Source organism: Neurospora hispaniola (assembly GCF_033458365.1).
Source record: "Neurospora hispaniola strain FGSC 10403 chromosome Unknown B0T23scaffold_8, whole genome shotgun sequence".
NCBI classification, from domain to species: domain Eukaryota; kingdom Fungi; phylum Ascomycota; class Sordariomycetes; order Sordariales; family Sordariaceae; genus Neurospora; species Neurospora hispaniola.
This window is the reverse complement of record NW_026944413.1, coordinates 918,535-933,843: the sequence shown is the minus strand read 5'-3', so window position 1 is coordinate 933,843 and position 15,309 is coordinate 918,535. Positions and strand designations below refer to the sequence as shown.

The 15,309-nt window shown below is 53.8% G+C and overlaps 4 protein-coding genes across 4 annotated transcripts; 2 read left to right on the top strand and 2 right to left on the bottom strand.

The window, feature by feature from the left end:
- Window positions 1-402: 402 nt before the first annotated feature.
- B0T23DRAFT_447708 (uncharacterized protein) lies at window positions 403-1,035 on the bottom strand (the record flags this gene model as incomplete). The annotated part of the gene is made up of 1 exon (XM_062841009.1): window positions 403-1,035. The coding sequence occupies exon 1, from the start codon at window positions 979-981 to the stop codon at window positions 403-405; it is 579 nt and encodes a 192-aa protein (XP_062689145.1). The 5' UTR covers window positions 982-1,035.
- An 820-nt stretch (window positions 1,036-1,855) lies between these two features.
- On the bottom strand, window positions 1,856-2,526 carry B0T23DRAFT_431985 (uncharacterized protein; the record flags this gene model as incomplete). Its single annotated transcript, XM_062840350.1, has 4 exons — window positions 1,856-2,052; window positions 2,122-2,186; window positions 2,248-2,428; window positions 2,517-2,526. The coding sequence occupies 4 exons, from the start codon at window positions 2,524-2,526 to the stop codon at window positions 1,856-1,858; spliced, it is 453 nt and encodes a 150-aa protein (XP_062689144.1).
- Window positions 2,527-5,870: 3,344 nt separating this feature from the next.
- On the top strand, window positions 5,871-9,689 carry B0T23DRAFT_324224 (uncharacterized protein; the record flags this gene model as incomplete). The annotated part of the gene is made up of 3 exons (XM_062835408.1): window positions 5,871-6,184; window positions 6,527-8,099; window positions 8,166-9,689. The coding sequence occupies 3 exons, from the start codon at window positions 5,871-5,873 to the stop codon at window positions 9,687-9,689; spliced, it is 3,411 nt and encodes a 1,136-aa protein (XP_062689143.1).
- A 579-nt stretch (window positions 9,690-10,268) lies between these two features.
- On the top strand, window positions 10,269-15,027 carry B0T23DRAFT_447692 (uncharacterized protein). The gene has a single exon (XM_062841008.1). It carries the CDS (start codon window positions 10,481-10,483, stop codon window positions 14,642-14,644), a length of 4,164 nt encoding a protein of 1,387 aa, XP_062689142.1. The 5' UTR covers window positions 10,269-10,480; the 3' UTR covers window positions 14,645-15,027.
- The last annotated feature ends 282 nt before the right edge of the window (window positions 15,028-15,309 follow it).

The following is a 15,309-nucleotide window of genomic DNA, read 5'->3' as shown; positions in this document are numbered from 1 at the left end:
GGTACTAGAGTCCGTGATGGCTCAGACCAGCACTCATTTATCACCCCATACGTTCTATTTCTTTCTATTTTTTCTTCAGCATGAATTTTCTTTTCTTATCGCGAGTTAGTTCGGCGTTCAAGAGAGTGGTGGTAGTGGTGGTACTCGATACTTACCTAGATTATCACTGTTCATGGTTCATTTTTTCCTATTTCATGTTCGCTTTTCATATGGTACTCCCAGCCTGGGATCATTTTCTTTTCTTCCATATTCTCTTACTTGATATGGAATTGTACGTACGTAGCTCTCTAGGAACTTGGAGATTCGAGGTCACAGTTGTTGAATTATTGGCTCAGTAGGTAGGTACTTACACAACATGTTGCGGTAGTTCTTCTTTAACCCAGAAGAGTTGATGGTATTTGTCTACTTTTTGTTTTGCCAACCCGCCATCTCCCTAGCCTTCAAACTAGGCTTCACCACACGACCACTGCGTGTGATCGTCGTGTTCACAGTAGCGGCCGGCGGCGCTGACATGGACCTCGCGGCTCCTCCCTTGCCTCCTTTTCCACTTCTAGTCCTGGTCCTAGTCCTAGTACGTGTATCTGCTTTACTGGTGCTGGTTTTCTTCTTATCCGCCGCCTCGTTCATCTCTCTGGTTTTCCGGGTGGGTTTCACCACGCGACCGCTACGTGTTGTAACCGTAGAAATAGCCTTGTTGTCCTTGTCGTTGTCCTTGTCGTTGTCCTTGTTGACCATCGCCTCGTCCAGCTTCAAGTCATCCTCCCTGGCAAGTGCGGCCTCCACCTTCTTCTCAGCCTCGTTCTCGGCCTGGTTTAGGGCTTCGAGGATCATTGTCTTCCTCATGATCAAGAGGGAGCGGCTTGATAGAATATGTTGAAGTATTCTGGCGGCCGGGGTGATTTTGTTGGCAGGGTTGGTGACTTCTTTGGCGGCCGCTTTGGAGTTTGTCACCATGGACTTTTCATCATTGCTTTCTCCCATTTTAACTGGGTTTCAAGGAATGTGGAGAGTGATATAAGAGTTGGTACTGGAGGTAGTATACATATAACTTAGTAGAGGTAAGTGGTGGTTGTTGTCAAAAGACGTAGTGACGTACATTGGGAAAAATTGAGAAGTCTGATATGATACGGGGGAGTGGACAATGGTCGTGTTGTCGACTTTTTGGAGGTGGAAGTCGAAGATGTGTGCCCTGGTGTTTGAGACAGGACTGGAACAAATTCAGCGAGATCCAAGTACAACTACCTAGTGGGATTTTTATATTTCTGGAAGTGGGAAAGACTAAAAACCTGATTAGCTGACAGTGAAGGGATTGGCAGTAAACCTGGAAGGCATTCAAGGTTTACCTGCTGGTGAATAGATAGATGTAGGTAGGTAGGTAGCCAAGGTCGTCGACGATGGTGAATGGTACCTACCTGGCTACCTATGGTCCAAAGCTTCAAGGTTCCATTGCCGACCTCTAGGTATTACTAAACAAGGAGCTGTGATGGAGTAAAGATCACCTCCAAAATCAGGTATGATGAGGGCTGTGTGGAGGTGAGGTTCTCTTCCTCTACAAACCTAAGGTGCCCCTGTAATACCTATCTTCCAAGTCTATATACAGGTAGGTAGGTATGTACACTCTACCTCGAAATTGAAGGTGTTCTCCGTCGTCTCTATTTCTGAGAAATCGCTACAAAACCACCACCACCTCCTTTTCGATTTTGGTGGAGGCGGGTTGTTGTCCTGGGTGCTGGCTTGCTTTTCGGTTCTAGAGTGTTGGCCAGCACCCTGGACAATGGCGAGTCGCTCGGTTTCGGCTTTTTCTTGTGGCTCTTTGAGAAAGGACACGCGGATGGAAACGTGTAGTAGGTCGATATTATCCCCAGGTTGCAGAAATCCTCTTGACTCCTTTGGGGTTCGAGTCAGTGTCGAGAAGGGATCTGGAGACAGAGGGACGATGAGAACCCATGCTCGAGTTGCCGATGAACCCGTGTTGGCCAAGGTCGCTCAGTTCGCTGTAGATTGTCTGCTTTTCGGGACAAAGAACAAAAAGTGTGGTTAGTGGGAGGATGTCTGGTATGGACGTAGAAATAGTCGAAAATTGACTGGGTGATAATTTCGTTGGAAGATGGTCAAACTCACTAACCGTGGTGTGGCCGGCGCGGTCGGTCAGAGGCCTTGCCAACACGGACTCTGCGACCTCAAATCTATGTTGGATTGTGTGTCAGCGTCCGCTTAATGCCAGTCTTAAAATGTGGGAATACTTACTCCTGGCCATCCATGGAGCAGTTGCGGGCAATGTGGCCGACCTCGCCGCACTTGTAGCACTCAGCGCCGGAGGGCTGGCCATCGGACCGGGGGCAAAACTTGAGGATCGTCGTGATGAGGGGGCCACGGAGGGAGGTAGAGCTGAAATCAATCTCGCAAAGTGTTTCTCTTGTGATGTTCCCTGCGCAAGAGGGTGTTTGCTGCTCAGCCGACGGGCTGAGTCGCGACTTTCCAATTTCCGCGAAATTCCCAGTATTGGAAATTTTGACTAGTATTCATCTGCTGTCTCGTCCCTGGAAGTTGGACGTTCCCGAATGAGGTTAGGCAGGAGGAGGAGCAGGAGGAAGAGATGTTAGCTTGTGGTAGTGGTGCTCACCTTGGCTGCCCGTTGTTTGAGAAAGGACCAGGTGGTGAGGGGGGCCTTGTTTGGCGAAAGTACGTCGATGAAAGAAAAGATGGAGAGGGGAGGAGAAAGAAATTCAGAGATCGTAGTGAGGGGGGCCTTGCTTGATATATGTAGAGGTACCGAAGCGGGACACATTGCGTCGCAACGACCGTTATCTGATAGACAATCAATGTTTGGAAAACAATTACTGTTTTCCAAATAATCGTTGTCCCAATGTTGATTGTCTCCCAAGCTCCTAGACGTGTATAACGTATGTCTTGAAAAAGGGTTTCCCACTACGATCCTCTCAGCACCGCTACTCGAGAACAGGCGTTCACTTCGATATTTTTTTGACCACGCAAAAGATGTTAGAGGTACATACCAATCTTACAGAGCACCGTGGTATGTTCCCTGCCCGAGACTCAGGTGGCGGGGCAAGCAAGTACGAGTCCCGGGCCTCGTTGTTCAAGGGGAGCTTTTGATTTCATGCCATGTGCACCGACTGCTGACCCGACTACTTTGACTTGGAAGCAACAAAGGCACAACGAAGGAGAACGCCAAGTAAATTTGCCTGAAATGGTCTTCTGAGTGTAAAAAGCAATGGTTTTTAAGCCTGCCATATGTTGTGTTGACCAATTCCAGAAAGACACATAGTTTTCGAGTTTCAACGTCCATTTCGTGTGAGCAGTCGATTCCCCATTAGTGGTATCTGAGGCACCTGATTCCATGTTTCACGAGATTGGTGCTTCTGGCGTAAAATCGTCACGCGCAGGAAGGATGTGTCTACCTACCTTAGCCAACTCCCTCAAAGACGCTATGACCGACTTGAAGCAGATCGAGGAGCGAATTCTTGACATCAAGCGTAATTGCGAAGTCACTTAACAGACCGATATCTCTGAGGGATTGTTGAATTTTGTGCCATCTGCCTGCCCTAACAGACGAAGTTGAGTCCTTTCAGCTCAACACCCGCCTTCTTCTGATGAAATAGGCGGGTTTGTTGTCCGGCCAATGTTTCAACCGACCAGTTAGTTCGATCCATCCCCAAATTTTTATCTAGAGGTAGCCTTACGAATATAACAGACAACGTGTGCCTTCCACACTCGATAGTCGTCACGCTAACTCGTAAAGGTACCTCTACAAACGCAGTCACAGAAGGGAAAGGGGAGCTTGACGACGTTAGTTCCAGCATAAACACCTGCAAATGATGTACGCCGCTCCACTGTTGAAGTCAACAAACGATATAGGATAGAAGTACACCTTGGAAAGGGAACTCTGTGAAAAAGAGCAAACCATACCTGTGTGATATCTCGGATGGACGATGTGATCTCGGTGGATATAGTTGTAGTATTTCACAGAATGACCTGGAAGCACGATAGGAATTGTCATCTGAATAGCCGTCTGGCCTTCACCCAACTGAGCAAGACCAGAATCCGTAGAGTGACTTGGGTGGACGAGACGAAAGATGCTGTTGGTAGCAAGACCAGCCTCGCCATATCTCAATTCTCACTCCTTTGCTCCGAAATCTCCAGCTCCGTGTTGAGCCAGTCGCCCACGGAAAAGGTGAGTATGGCAGGAACAGCCTCAAGTCGTCTTGACTTTTGCTTCCCAGCCTCGCAGCCGTTCGTCCCAAGTGGGCAAAGCAAACTTGCTCAACAAAAGCCCAGTCTGGTGTCGTCCGAACTCACAGTCCAGGTCCTCCGAAAGGACCGTGCCCCGTCCAGTTGCCCTCCCGTCTTGCTCCCTCCTGGGTCTTAAACTCTTCCGCCCGCACTCGCCCGAACTTTTTCTTGTCCACAACACCATCAGCCAAAGCTACCATCGCGTCGAGTAAGTACCAAGTGCCCAGTTCACCATCATCAATCCTGCCCTCAACCAAGAAAACTTCCATTGTTTTCAAAGGTATAATCATCCAACACGCCTGCCCTGCTTTGCCTTTTCTTCCTCCTTCACACACATCTTCACCCCTCGCCGCCACGGCAACTCAGTCAGGTATACCCATCCGTCACCTTCACCCGCATCTTCACCCGAGCCCACGATGTGAGAGAGTCGAGTGACTCGATCGCAAGAGTCTGGGAGACTTTGACTTCGACCTCAGAAGCTTCAAGCGCGAGTATACCAAATCTCTTGACTTGATCTTCACTCCCTTTGATTTTTACCCCTCCACATCACATCACCATCCATCAAATCTTGGACACTCCTCCCAAGCATCGTGACAAGAAGCCTTCGCGCACTCTGAGAAAGCAGGTCCTCGTCTCCTATTCTGAGATCATTGTGATCACTTCACAACTTTGCGAATGCGCTTGCAAGCACATCAGAAACAACAGTCCAGACTCCAGACCTCACTCGAGAATCACGACTCCAACTGGACCAAACTTGAGGCAAGAACTTGAGCTAACCATTTCATCATCGCAGTCGTACCAAGCTCCAGACCCTTTTCTCGTTGCCGCTGCCCAGCCTTCAAGCAACTTTTCGCCGTAAGTTCCAGATCTTCTCAAAACCCATATCCTCCCTCCTGAACCTCTTCTTTGAGATCTGGGTATCATCCAGTATGATCTGGGCCATCATCGCCTGGTTGATCTCGTCATACTGCTCCTTGGCAGTTCTGACATTACCCTCTTCATCTTCACCCTTGGTCGGCTACAAGGAGCTTGTGCCAATCACGACTCCAAACGATCGAGCTAATCACCAACGTACCCAAGCTCGAGATTTTCTTCGCGTTGCTAACTTTGTTGGCAGATTTCAAGCCTTTCTTTGCCGTACGTTTTGAGCTTTTTCCTTTTTCTTGTCGGTTCCATACCTTGGATTCAATCAAGCAATCCCGCCAACGTGGTCAACCTTGAGACTGGACTCCCAAGGTTGATCGCAGCAGCATAGCTTGGCCAGACCTGGAACCATGGAATGGCGTGGTGAAGATCGCAGCTTACCGAACTCGACCCATTCGCTTCACACTTGTCAACCACCATCACCGTCATCATCTTATGACCTTGGCGCTTTTGCCATTTTTTCTGCCTCGATCCCACTAACACTCACTCCCTTTTTCCTCAGACCAAAGTGATCGATTACCGGTCACCACCAACCTCTCCTCACCTTTCTGTTAGTAACACCTCTGCCTCTGGCCCTCGCTTCTCTCCAGATCCGGTGCCATCGTACCTAGGCACTCCATCCGCTTCCACCACATATCACTTGCTCCAGTCTTCAAGTCGCTAACAGACAGCAAGCAGCTACCTCAACCAAGAAGATGTATTCGTCCCGCTCTTCTTCTTTCCCCTCCTCCGCCTCCTCCTCCTCTCCCCTCGCCTCGCGCTCGCGCTCGACGCCCGACGACGGCACCAGCGGCCGCCCCCGCAGCCGCATTCCGGTACCCGTCCGCCTCCGCGCCCGCGCCCGCACAGGCACCACCAGGACCCGACCCGGGCAGCTGGTCGCCTCGTCGTCGCCTTCGGGTGGCTTCTTGGCGTCAGTCCCGGAAGAGCCCCTCGGTGGTGGCAACATCGTCGAGGGTGCTGGTAGCGGGAGAGGTGCATCTTCGGGTGCATCGCTCCCTGACGAGTGGTAAGTGCAGTGAATTCTAGTGACTTGTTTCGAAGACTCTCCTTGATGAGTTGTGGGGGTGAAGGTGTTCGCGGTCCAGTAAGGCTAGACCCGGCGACGACCCTAGTACTATCTGCCATTGACGAAGATGATGAATCCGCGTCTCCTTCGGAGCAGGATGATATCTCTTGGGAAGGGCAGGGTAGTCGTTTGAATGTTGTCGTGTCCAGTGTTTCCCGTTGGTAGTACACAGGGACTTGGGACGACAACTGTGTTCGTTTGGCCTTTCAAGCGAAAGCACGAAGCATTTTCACAGCATATGAACAAAACCACTAACGGTTTTTTTTTCTTCATGTCAACCAGGCACGAGACGACCAATGCGGCTCTCGATAGCTTCTTCGAGGCGGATGACGAAGAAGACCAGGAACAACACTTGGAGGAGGTTGTTTCTGGACTGTCCCCTTCTTCCTCTCTCCAGAACTCCATGCAGGGCCCCGCCACAGCCCTTGCTCCCACTCAGCAGCAGGAGCAGCTGCCCCAGCAGCGCCGGGGGCCTTCGGGTCACCAGCAGCCTGCTAGGGGTTTGGGACACCGCCGTCAGGCGGCTGTTTCGTCCTTCGCCCGAGTCGGCGACTCGAGCTCCTTTGGAGCCCGGGTCAATGCCGAGGAGGGAGTCAGAGGGACGATGAGAACCCATGCTCGAGTTGCCGATGAACCCAAGTCGGCCAAGGTTGCTGATGACAAGGCGACTGATGACGGCCCGCGGGTGAAGGTAGCCCCTGCTGCGACGGTCGAGGTGTCCTACGCAAGTAGGGCGAAGACTGCCCCCACCGGTGGACTCGTTGCGAGGGAGTCGGCGGCCGATGACAAGGTCGTGTCAGGCAAACTCCGGCGAGCGGTTTCCTCTGTTGCTACACCTCCAGGATCCCAACTGGATAGCAGGCCCGGCCCGGTCCGTATTCGTACGACTACGGCGGGCAGACAGATCTTTGGGGCTGACGCTGCGGTTGGCACCCGTAGCCGAAGCAGCACGACAACCGTGGCTGGCGAGCGGCCCCTCGAGGCCACCGCTTCCAGACCACGTCCCCCTCCTGTTCCTCGCCTGGATCTGGCGCGCCTCACGGCCATGAGCCTGAGTGAAAAGCGCAGGATCAAGGCCGAGCGAGCCCAGGAAGGCTATTCCCACGGCCTCAACTCTTCTCGGACGACTCCGGATCTCGTCCCGCTCAGCTTGCCGGCGGTTACTGGCTTGAGCGGGCCCGTTGTCGAGGACATTCCGCCTGTCCCTCCTCTTCCCGCCAACCTCTCCCCATCGGTAGTCCCAGCTGGTCGTAGGGCGGGTTCACCCCTCTACACCGGAAGATTTGCCGACCGTCCTGGTCCTCCACTGCCCTACAGGCCGCTTCCGCCCATTCCGGGGCAAAGCGTTGTGCCATTGGGCACCCAGGTACAAGCAGGAGATGTTGGTGGTGACGTGGAGTACGAGGGAGATGTGGAGGAGAGCGACTATGAGGACTCCGACAGCAGGGAGTCGCATGGTGGTAGCCGCCCCCGGCTGTATGCCCCGAGCTTGTCCACCATCAGGGACAGCTCGCTGGTGCCACCTGCTTCTTCCGTGGCTGTCGCCTCGTCCTCTTCTTCCGCGGGAACAGCTGACCGGTCCTTTATTGCCACGAACGATGCGTCGTTTTTGCCTCGCGGTGATTACGAGTATGGTGCCGCCCAGGCCAGAGAGGAGTCACCCGCCTTTCGGGGTGGTGATGACACAACTCTTGTGGCCGACACCACGTTCGTCCAGGGCAACCAAAGACGCTGGGGGATGGTTCCCCACATGTTGGGTGAGGAGGTTCGGCTTCGGCTGGCTTCTTCCCCGACGCCATCCTCTGCTGATTCGGAAAGGACAGCTCGCCCGGCCACGGGTGAGGGACAGGGGGAGGTTCTCCCCGCCAGTTTGGACCACGACGAAGCCCAGATGGACGACAGCAGCCTCTCCTTGACCTAGTTAGCCGAGGAAGCTGGCTTCGCCATCGACAACAGCGCCATTGTCACCGACTTTGACGAAGGTGTGCCCTCGCGGGAGGAGAGCCCGACTATCCCGGGTTCTCTCGTGGAAGACCCGGCAGACGGGTTGACCACCACGCTGCTGCCATTGCTCGCGGACCTTGAGCCGCTACCCCTTCGTCGTGCGCCCGCATTGAGACGAGGCTCACCAGCCATCACGAACCCACGCCCTGCCCTTTATGTCTTCCCCCGCCCGCCGATGGGTTTAGGTTTGCGTCCTGACCGTGGTTCAAGCACGCAGAGGCCTGGTGCAACCTCTTTGTCTGGTGATGGTGGTCTCGCTTCTTCCGTTACCGTTGGTGTCCTACCTCGCCCTCATGTTGCGATGGCAGTGTCTTCAGGAGCCGGTGATGTGGTCCGTTCTGGTGCAATCTCTCCTGGCCTGGCTTCTCCTGGCGTGAGCAGCTCTGGTGCCGGGCTCGGCCGTGGGCTTCCGCGGTCGGTGACCCAAGCCATTGCTCCTCCGCCGCCTATGCCGGTTGGTTCGCCTCCTCGTGGTTTTGGCCGCTCCGTAACTCAGGCTCTCCCTCGCAGTGGTGGTGCCCTCGGCGGCAACTCTCGATTTGGCACGCGAGCAGTGTCGGCGCCCAGGCCGATGGGTGCTCCGATTGGCGACGAGGATGAGCTGGATGCAGAGCTCCGACAGATTGTCTCGCGGACTCGAGATGGGTACCAGGACCAGCGAGCGGTGTTGCGCTTCGGACTTCGCATGCGCACCCAGACGTTGGGCACATTCAGCCCGTCCACTATTTCGGGTTCGACTCCCGACATCACTTCGCCCCCAACGAGCTCTGGCAGGGACAGCGGCTCCCGCCACCTCAGCGGTTCCTCGACTTTTGTTGGCTCCACAACCTCGCCGGCAATGATGAGTTCGCCAACCCCGATGACGCCGGACGTTTCCAGTCCTTCCTTTGCGTCGGGTTCTGGCGGTCGTGGCCGTGGCCGTGGCCGCAGTTCGCGTGGTTCGGGGTCGAGCGCGAGGTCCAGCCAGCCTCCAGCTCAAGCTCAGCCGCAGCCTCGACCACAACCTCGACTGGCTGTCGAAATGCGCGAGAGAGGTCCTGCTCTGGTAACGGTGAGAGACAGCGCAGACTCGGGAACGCTGAGCAACGAGCCAGCAGAAGAGCCCAAGTCACATTGGAGCTCAGACACGGATGATGAGCCTTCGACGATGGGAAGGGTGAGGAACGCCTTCAGCAGGTTGAAAACGAAGTCCCGGGGCAATCTTGGTCGAGAAGCGTCCTCTTCCTTCTCAACGTCAACCAGCTTGAGCCCCGTCACCACTAGGGATGCTGCTCCACGCCTTCCGGATATCCCTCCTGTGCCTCCACTTCCCTTGATTCCGGCGCCTCCCATTCCTACCGAAGATGACAATGATGCAGCGAATCAGGCAGGATCACAGAGACAAAAGCTGAACAAGAAGAAGTCGCTGGCCAACCTGTTTAGCAAGAAGAGAGAGGAGTAAGGGATCCGACCAAAGCCGTTTGGAGGCATACATAAGACCTCCCAAGATGCAGGCAATGCATTGCTGAGTGACCACGAGAGCCCGTGTCCGAGTATACACGCCTTTTCAAGATTTACCGGTACTTTTGCTGATGGAAGACAAAGATGAGATGCATGAGACAATTAACGAGGAAAGATAAACAAATTTCACAAAAAAACTAGAAAAAAAACTTGATTCATTTGTTGCTCTTGGTGAACTCGGAAATATAATGTGGTTGATATTGACATGTCGTCGTTCAAGTTGGAGATGTCAAGTGGAGACGGACGGCCAACACAAGGAAGGGGATGTCGTCGAGTCCAGCCAAGGCGCGCCTCGGGAGCTCGGACGCTATTTCCTATTCGCTTATGTCTCAAGATCTGCCTGCCGAGACTCGGGGATGTTACATACTGCAGTGAATGGTGCCATTGCCGGGGGGATCATGCATCCGGGTGGCTCGTGCACACTCTCTCCCTCGCTCCCTCCCCCGCAATCTCCAATTCACAGTGGGACTTTTGGGTGGTGTGGTGGGCCTTTTCCCAAAAAGAACGCGGCGCGTTTGGCAGCGAAAAACGCACATCACCAATTCTCCGTCGCCTACCCTTGACCTCTCTCGCTGCATCACCAAAACACAACCATTCCCTGCCTGGAGGTCGCCCTCTCGACGCCCGCCTTCTTGCCCGACACCAATCGGCCCAGACCATGTCAACATCACTCTGAGCACCTTGTCGTCTCTCTGACCAGCACATCGATCCGAAATCACAACACAGTCAAAGATGGGCAGTCAACAAAGCGTGCCGGAAGGCGAAGAGGGCGACGTCAGAAGCCGGTCAGCCTCGCCCTTGGTCCAGGAAGACAACCACTGGGGTAAATACGAGAACAACGAGAGCTACGATGATGCCATTCCCGACGTACCCTACGGCCAGCAGTTCAACGAGCAGCCCCAATCTCCTGTCGCGCCCAACTCCGGAGAGCGCAAGAAAAAGAAAAAGAAGAAGACCAAGCACCGACGCTCGCCCTCCCCTGCTGCTGAGCCCGAGGTGAATGGCGATTCCCACGACCAAGACACCACCTTTGCAGACCCAGAACCAACCGCGGCTGAGGATCACGAAATTCCAGAGGCTGGCAAGAAAAAGAAGAAGAAAAAGAAGAGGTCCAAGCCTGAGCCCCAGGTCGAGGAGGAAGGGGAGGAGGAGCAGCAGCAGCAACAACAACAACAACCCGAACCCGACCATGAGTTGCCCCTTGACTCCCCCGAATTTCACGAGTCACCCAACCTCAAGTTCGAACGCCCTGAAGTTGCCGAGCCCGAACCACAATCTGTTGCTCAAGGATCTGCCAAGTTCAAGAAAAAGAGTCGCAAGTCGAAAAAGGTTACTGTCGACATTTCGGATGATCCCATTACCGATGGCGAGGACAAAGTCGGACGAACCGCAAAGATTCACAGAGGCGAAGCTCCGAGTTCCGATGCTCATGTCAAAAGGCGAAGACTGTCACCCGAGCCTGTTGCCGACGAGGAAGACGAGTACGACCATGGGGAGGTTGATGCTTCGTTCGTCAAGAGGGAGCCCGGTGCCGACGAGCATGAGCCAAGCATGGTTGCTGGCCATGAGCATACCTCCCCGCTCGTGGCCCGTGAGCGACGGAGGGCTCGCTCTGCTTCGCAACATCCTGTCGAGGTCGCTTCAAGCGCTCCTCTGGCACCACAATTTGCTACCCAACAGTCCTTAAGCTTCCACGACGAAAGCTTCAACAGCACCCGCATTCCTGCTTCGATTCACCCAATGGACTTGGACGATCACATCAATGGCCTTCCCAGCACCCAGGATTTCGCCCATGATCTGCCCCCGAGCTCTCAAGCCCAGTTCAATGGCTTTCCTCACAGCTCCCAACGACCCCGCACTGACGGTCTCCCGGCTATGAACAGCAGCATGTGGGAAGACAACATGCCCCATGATGCCATGGACGGGCCAGAGGATAGCCATGGCCACGAGGGGCTCAGGCATGATGCGGACGAGGTCGAGCGACACAACGCTGACATGGACACTGCTTCTTCTGCTGGCGATCCCGAACCTGACAGCCATTCTGACCACGAAATGGATATCGACCAAGAAGTTGCCAACAACGAAGAACCAAGTCCCAAAGTCGATGCTGTTGCCGAGGTCGAAGACGACCAAGATCCTGCCCCTGAGGTCTCGGTGGCCCAGACTCCAGCTCCCAAGGCTCGCAAGTCCCATGCCAAGAAAGCACAAGCTCAACCTGATGTCGAGCCTGAACGAGTCGAGCAAGCTGAGGAAGCCACTCCAGCACCAACATCCACAGCAAAGACGCCGCGTTCCAAGGGCTCGAAGCGAAAGGTAAAGGTTCCGTACTTTGAACGTGAGGAGGTCGAAGCACGCGATAACGCCGAGACGTCTGCTGAGCCTTCCGTCAAGGAAGTTGCCGCCACCCAAAAGGACCAGAAGCGGGAGAAGAAGCGCAAAGTACGTGCCGAGGACGAACAAAGCACTTCCAACGTTGAGCCAGCACCTAAGAAGGCCAAGGTCAGCACAAAGAAGAAGCCTGCCAAGAAAGCCGATACCGAAGAAGACAATTCTGAAGTGGAGGAAGCAGGCGACAACTCCAATAAGGCAAATCTACAAGGTCGGGTGACGCCGGCCGAACATGCTCGCATCAAGGCGGTAATCGACTCGTTCAGGGATGCTCAAGGACTCACCAAGTATGAGGTCAATGAGATGATTCGTCAAGACCCACGAAAGGACCCGAAGAACAGGGAGCTATGGGCCCTAATTGTCGATGCTTGCCCCAACCGGCCACGAAGAAAAGTGGTCAGCCACTGCAGGCAGAATTTCCACAACTTCCCTGCCCGTGGTTCATGGACCAAGGAGCAAGATGAGGAGTTGGAGAGCATGCTGAAGCTGCACGGCCAAAAATGGACACTAATCGGTGGTCTCATTAATCGCTTCCCGGACGATGTTCGTGATCGCTACAGAAATTATCTGGCCTGCGGGGGCAAAAACAGAAAAGATTACTGGTCCGAACAGGAGGAGGAGCGTTTCCTCAAGGTCGTTGCGGAGGCTATTGACAAGATCAAATCCGGCATGTCCAAGTCCAAGAAAAAAGCCGACGACGAGTCACCAGAAAGCCTCATCAACTGGCAACAGATCAGCACGGCCATGAACCACACCAGATCTCGCCTTCAATGTTTGCAAAAGTGGAAGACCTTGCGCAAGAATGAGGCTTTGCCCGACAGCATCATGGTCAAGCTTCCCGATGGCGAATCTTCTCGCCTGGATAAGGCTCGCAAAGACTTGCGCAAAATCACGCCCCAAGACAAGGCCCTTTTGGCGCGTGCCATCCGAGACTCTGGCGCTGACCGCGAAGCCAAAATCAAATGGAACCAAGTCCAGGAAGATGTTTTCGAAAAACAGTACGCCAAAACTGCTCTGAAAGTCACCTGGGGTCGTCTGCGGCAAGCCGTGCCGCAATGGGAATCCAAGTCTACCCAAGAATGTGCCAAGTACCTTTGCGACATGTACGAGCGCGATGCCGACTGGAAGGGCGATGAGGAAGTCGGTGGTGACGATGCGGAAGATGACGCTGATGCCAGATCTACCGTCAGCAGACCTGCTTCCGTGGTCGTCTCGTCCACGCAGCAGACCAAGATCTACCGCACACCAAGAGTCGGCCTGTGGGATCCCCCAAAGGGAACCAAGACTAATCTCAGCAATGTGTTTGCCGAATCGTCAGACAATGAGATGCGCGGTCGAGCTTCTCAGCGTGCGAGAGAGCGCGCAAAGCGGTTAAAAGAGTCAGAAAAGGCGTCCTCCAAGTCCAAGAAGTCACAACTTTCGGAGGCCATTGTCCACGATGAGGATTCGGATGAGGAAGAGGTCGAAGAGAGCATCAACGGAGACATTACTGCTGTCAACGGCAATAATAACCAAGATATCGAACTCGACGACGCTCCCGAGATTGATGCCGATGAAGATGACGAGGAGTCGGAGCCAGCACCATCAGCGCCCGTCGTGCGTAGCCGAGCCGCCAGCGTTGACCTTGGCGAACCCTCTTTCATTTCAAGCCCACAACTCCCCACTTCCGCCCAGAAACCTCAAGATTCTTCCGATGACGAAGATGACGATGTGATCGCTACCGCATCCAAGGCCGCCCCCTTCAAAGCCTCCAAAAAGGCAGCAGTCCGCACTTACGGCAAGGCCTCAAGGTCCACCAAATCCAAGCGCAAAGAAAAGGAGCTCGACCTGGACGTCCCCCTTGTCCTCGGCGCTGCCGTCCCCTCCCTCCCGCCGCCATCTACTTCTCTCTCCATAGCAAGTCATCACCATCCCCAGCTAAGCCCCAAGCGTCCCGCCGCCCACCGGCCATCTTTCAACGACGAATCTGACCACTCCGATGCTCCGGCCAACAGTCAAAGTCAACATAACAAGAAACGTCGCATCCTCACTCGCCAGCCATCTGTCCGCACGACTGAGACCATCATCAAGACTACCGCCTCGGTCGCCAAGGCTAGCAAGCGGAGGAAGGCATCAGATGACTCAGCCGCAGCAGACTCTTCGGAGCTGGCGGTTGCATCAGCCGTGCCAGATCACTTACTCCTCGATCTGGTAGAGATGGACGGTAATCTCGCCGATGACAGCCTGGTTTCCCTGGATAGACCGGGTGATGTGGTTGGTGGTGTGGACAGGGAGAAGAAGGTGGCTACGAAGGCGAAGCAGGTTCGGAAGAAGTTGGCTGCTTCGACGGCTGCTAGTGTGGCGTCTACCCCGGCGCCGTTGGTGAAGACTCGGGCTCCTTCTGTTTCTGTGATTCAGGTGGATAAGATGGACAAGGACACGAGGTCGTATAGCGTCATTAGCAGCGATATGGATGATATGGAGGATATTCCGGCTGTGTTGCCTGCTGTGGATGGTACACAGGGTTAGATGGATCATGGGTGGATCATAAATGAAGGAGTTCAACGGAGGTGAATATGAATGGACTTGAAGGATGGCGGAGAGGGCCAATACTACCAGGGGATAGGATTGGGTGTGATAAGAAGAAAAGGGTCATGGTTAAGCATTATTGCATTCAAGATATTATAGGTTAGGGGTTAGGGGAATGGTATGATCTCTTTGGGGCTCAAAAGAAGCTCAAAAGAAGCGTTCTGGTTTCAGTTGTTGTTGCATTACATTGCATTCATGGGTGTTATGACTTTTGACTTGAAAGTGAAATCGGTAATGGAGGTTGAGAAGTTGAAGCGGAAGGAACTAATTAGGTCCATCTAGCTAGCGGTGGCATGGACACATGACATGATTTGAAGAAGTTGGTGATTCATATACCATTATTTCCTCAGACTTTTTCAGGTCCAATATCTACCTCGGCCGTTCTCGATCGTCTATTTGAACATGATTTGACTCTTTCTCCAATGCTGCAGTGATGGCCAGGGCACCTAAGCTTTCGCCGTTATAGTTGATACATTTCAAACCTTTAGTGAAGCTCAAGTCCCGACATGAAGTTCAGTATAAGGTAACCAATATCTCTGATGTACGGAGGTTGAGTGTTTCAATTCCACACTCTTGTGCCATTCTATAGTGTATGTAGGTGACTT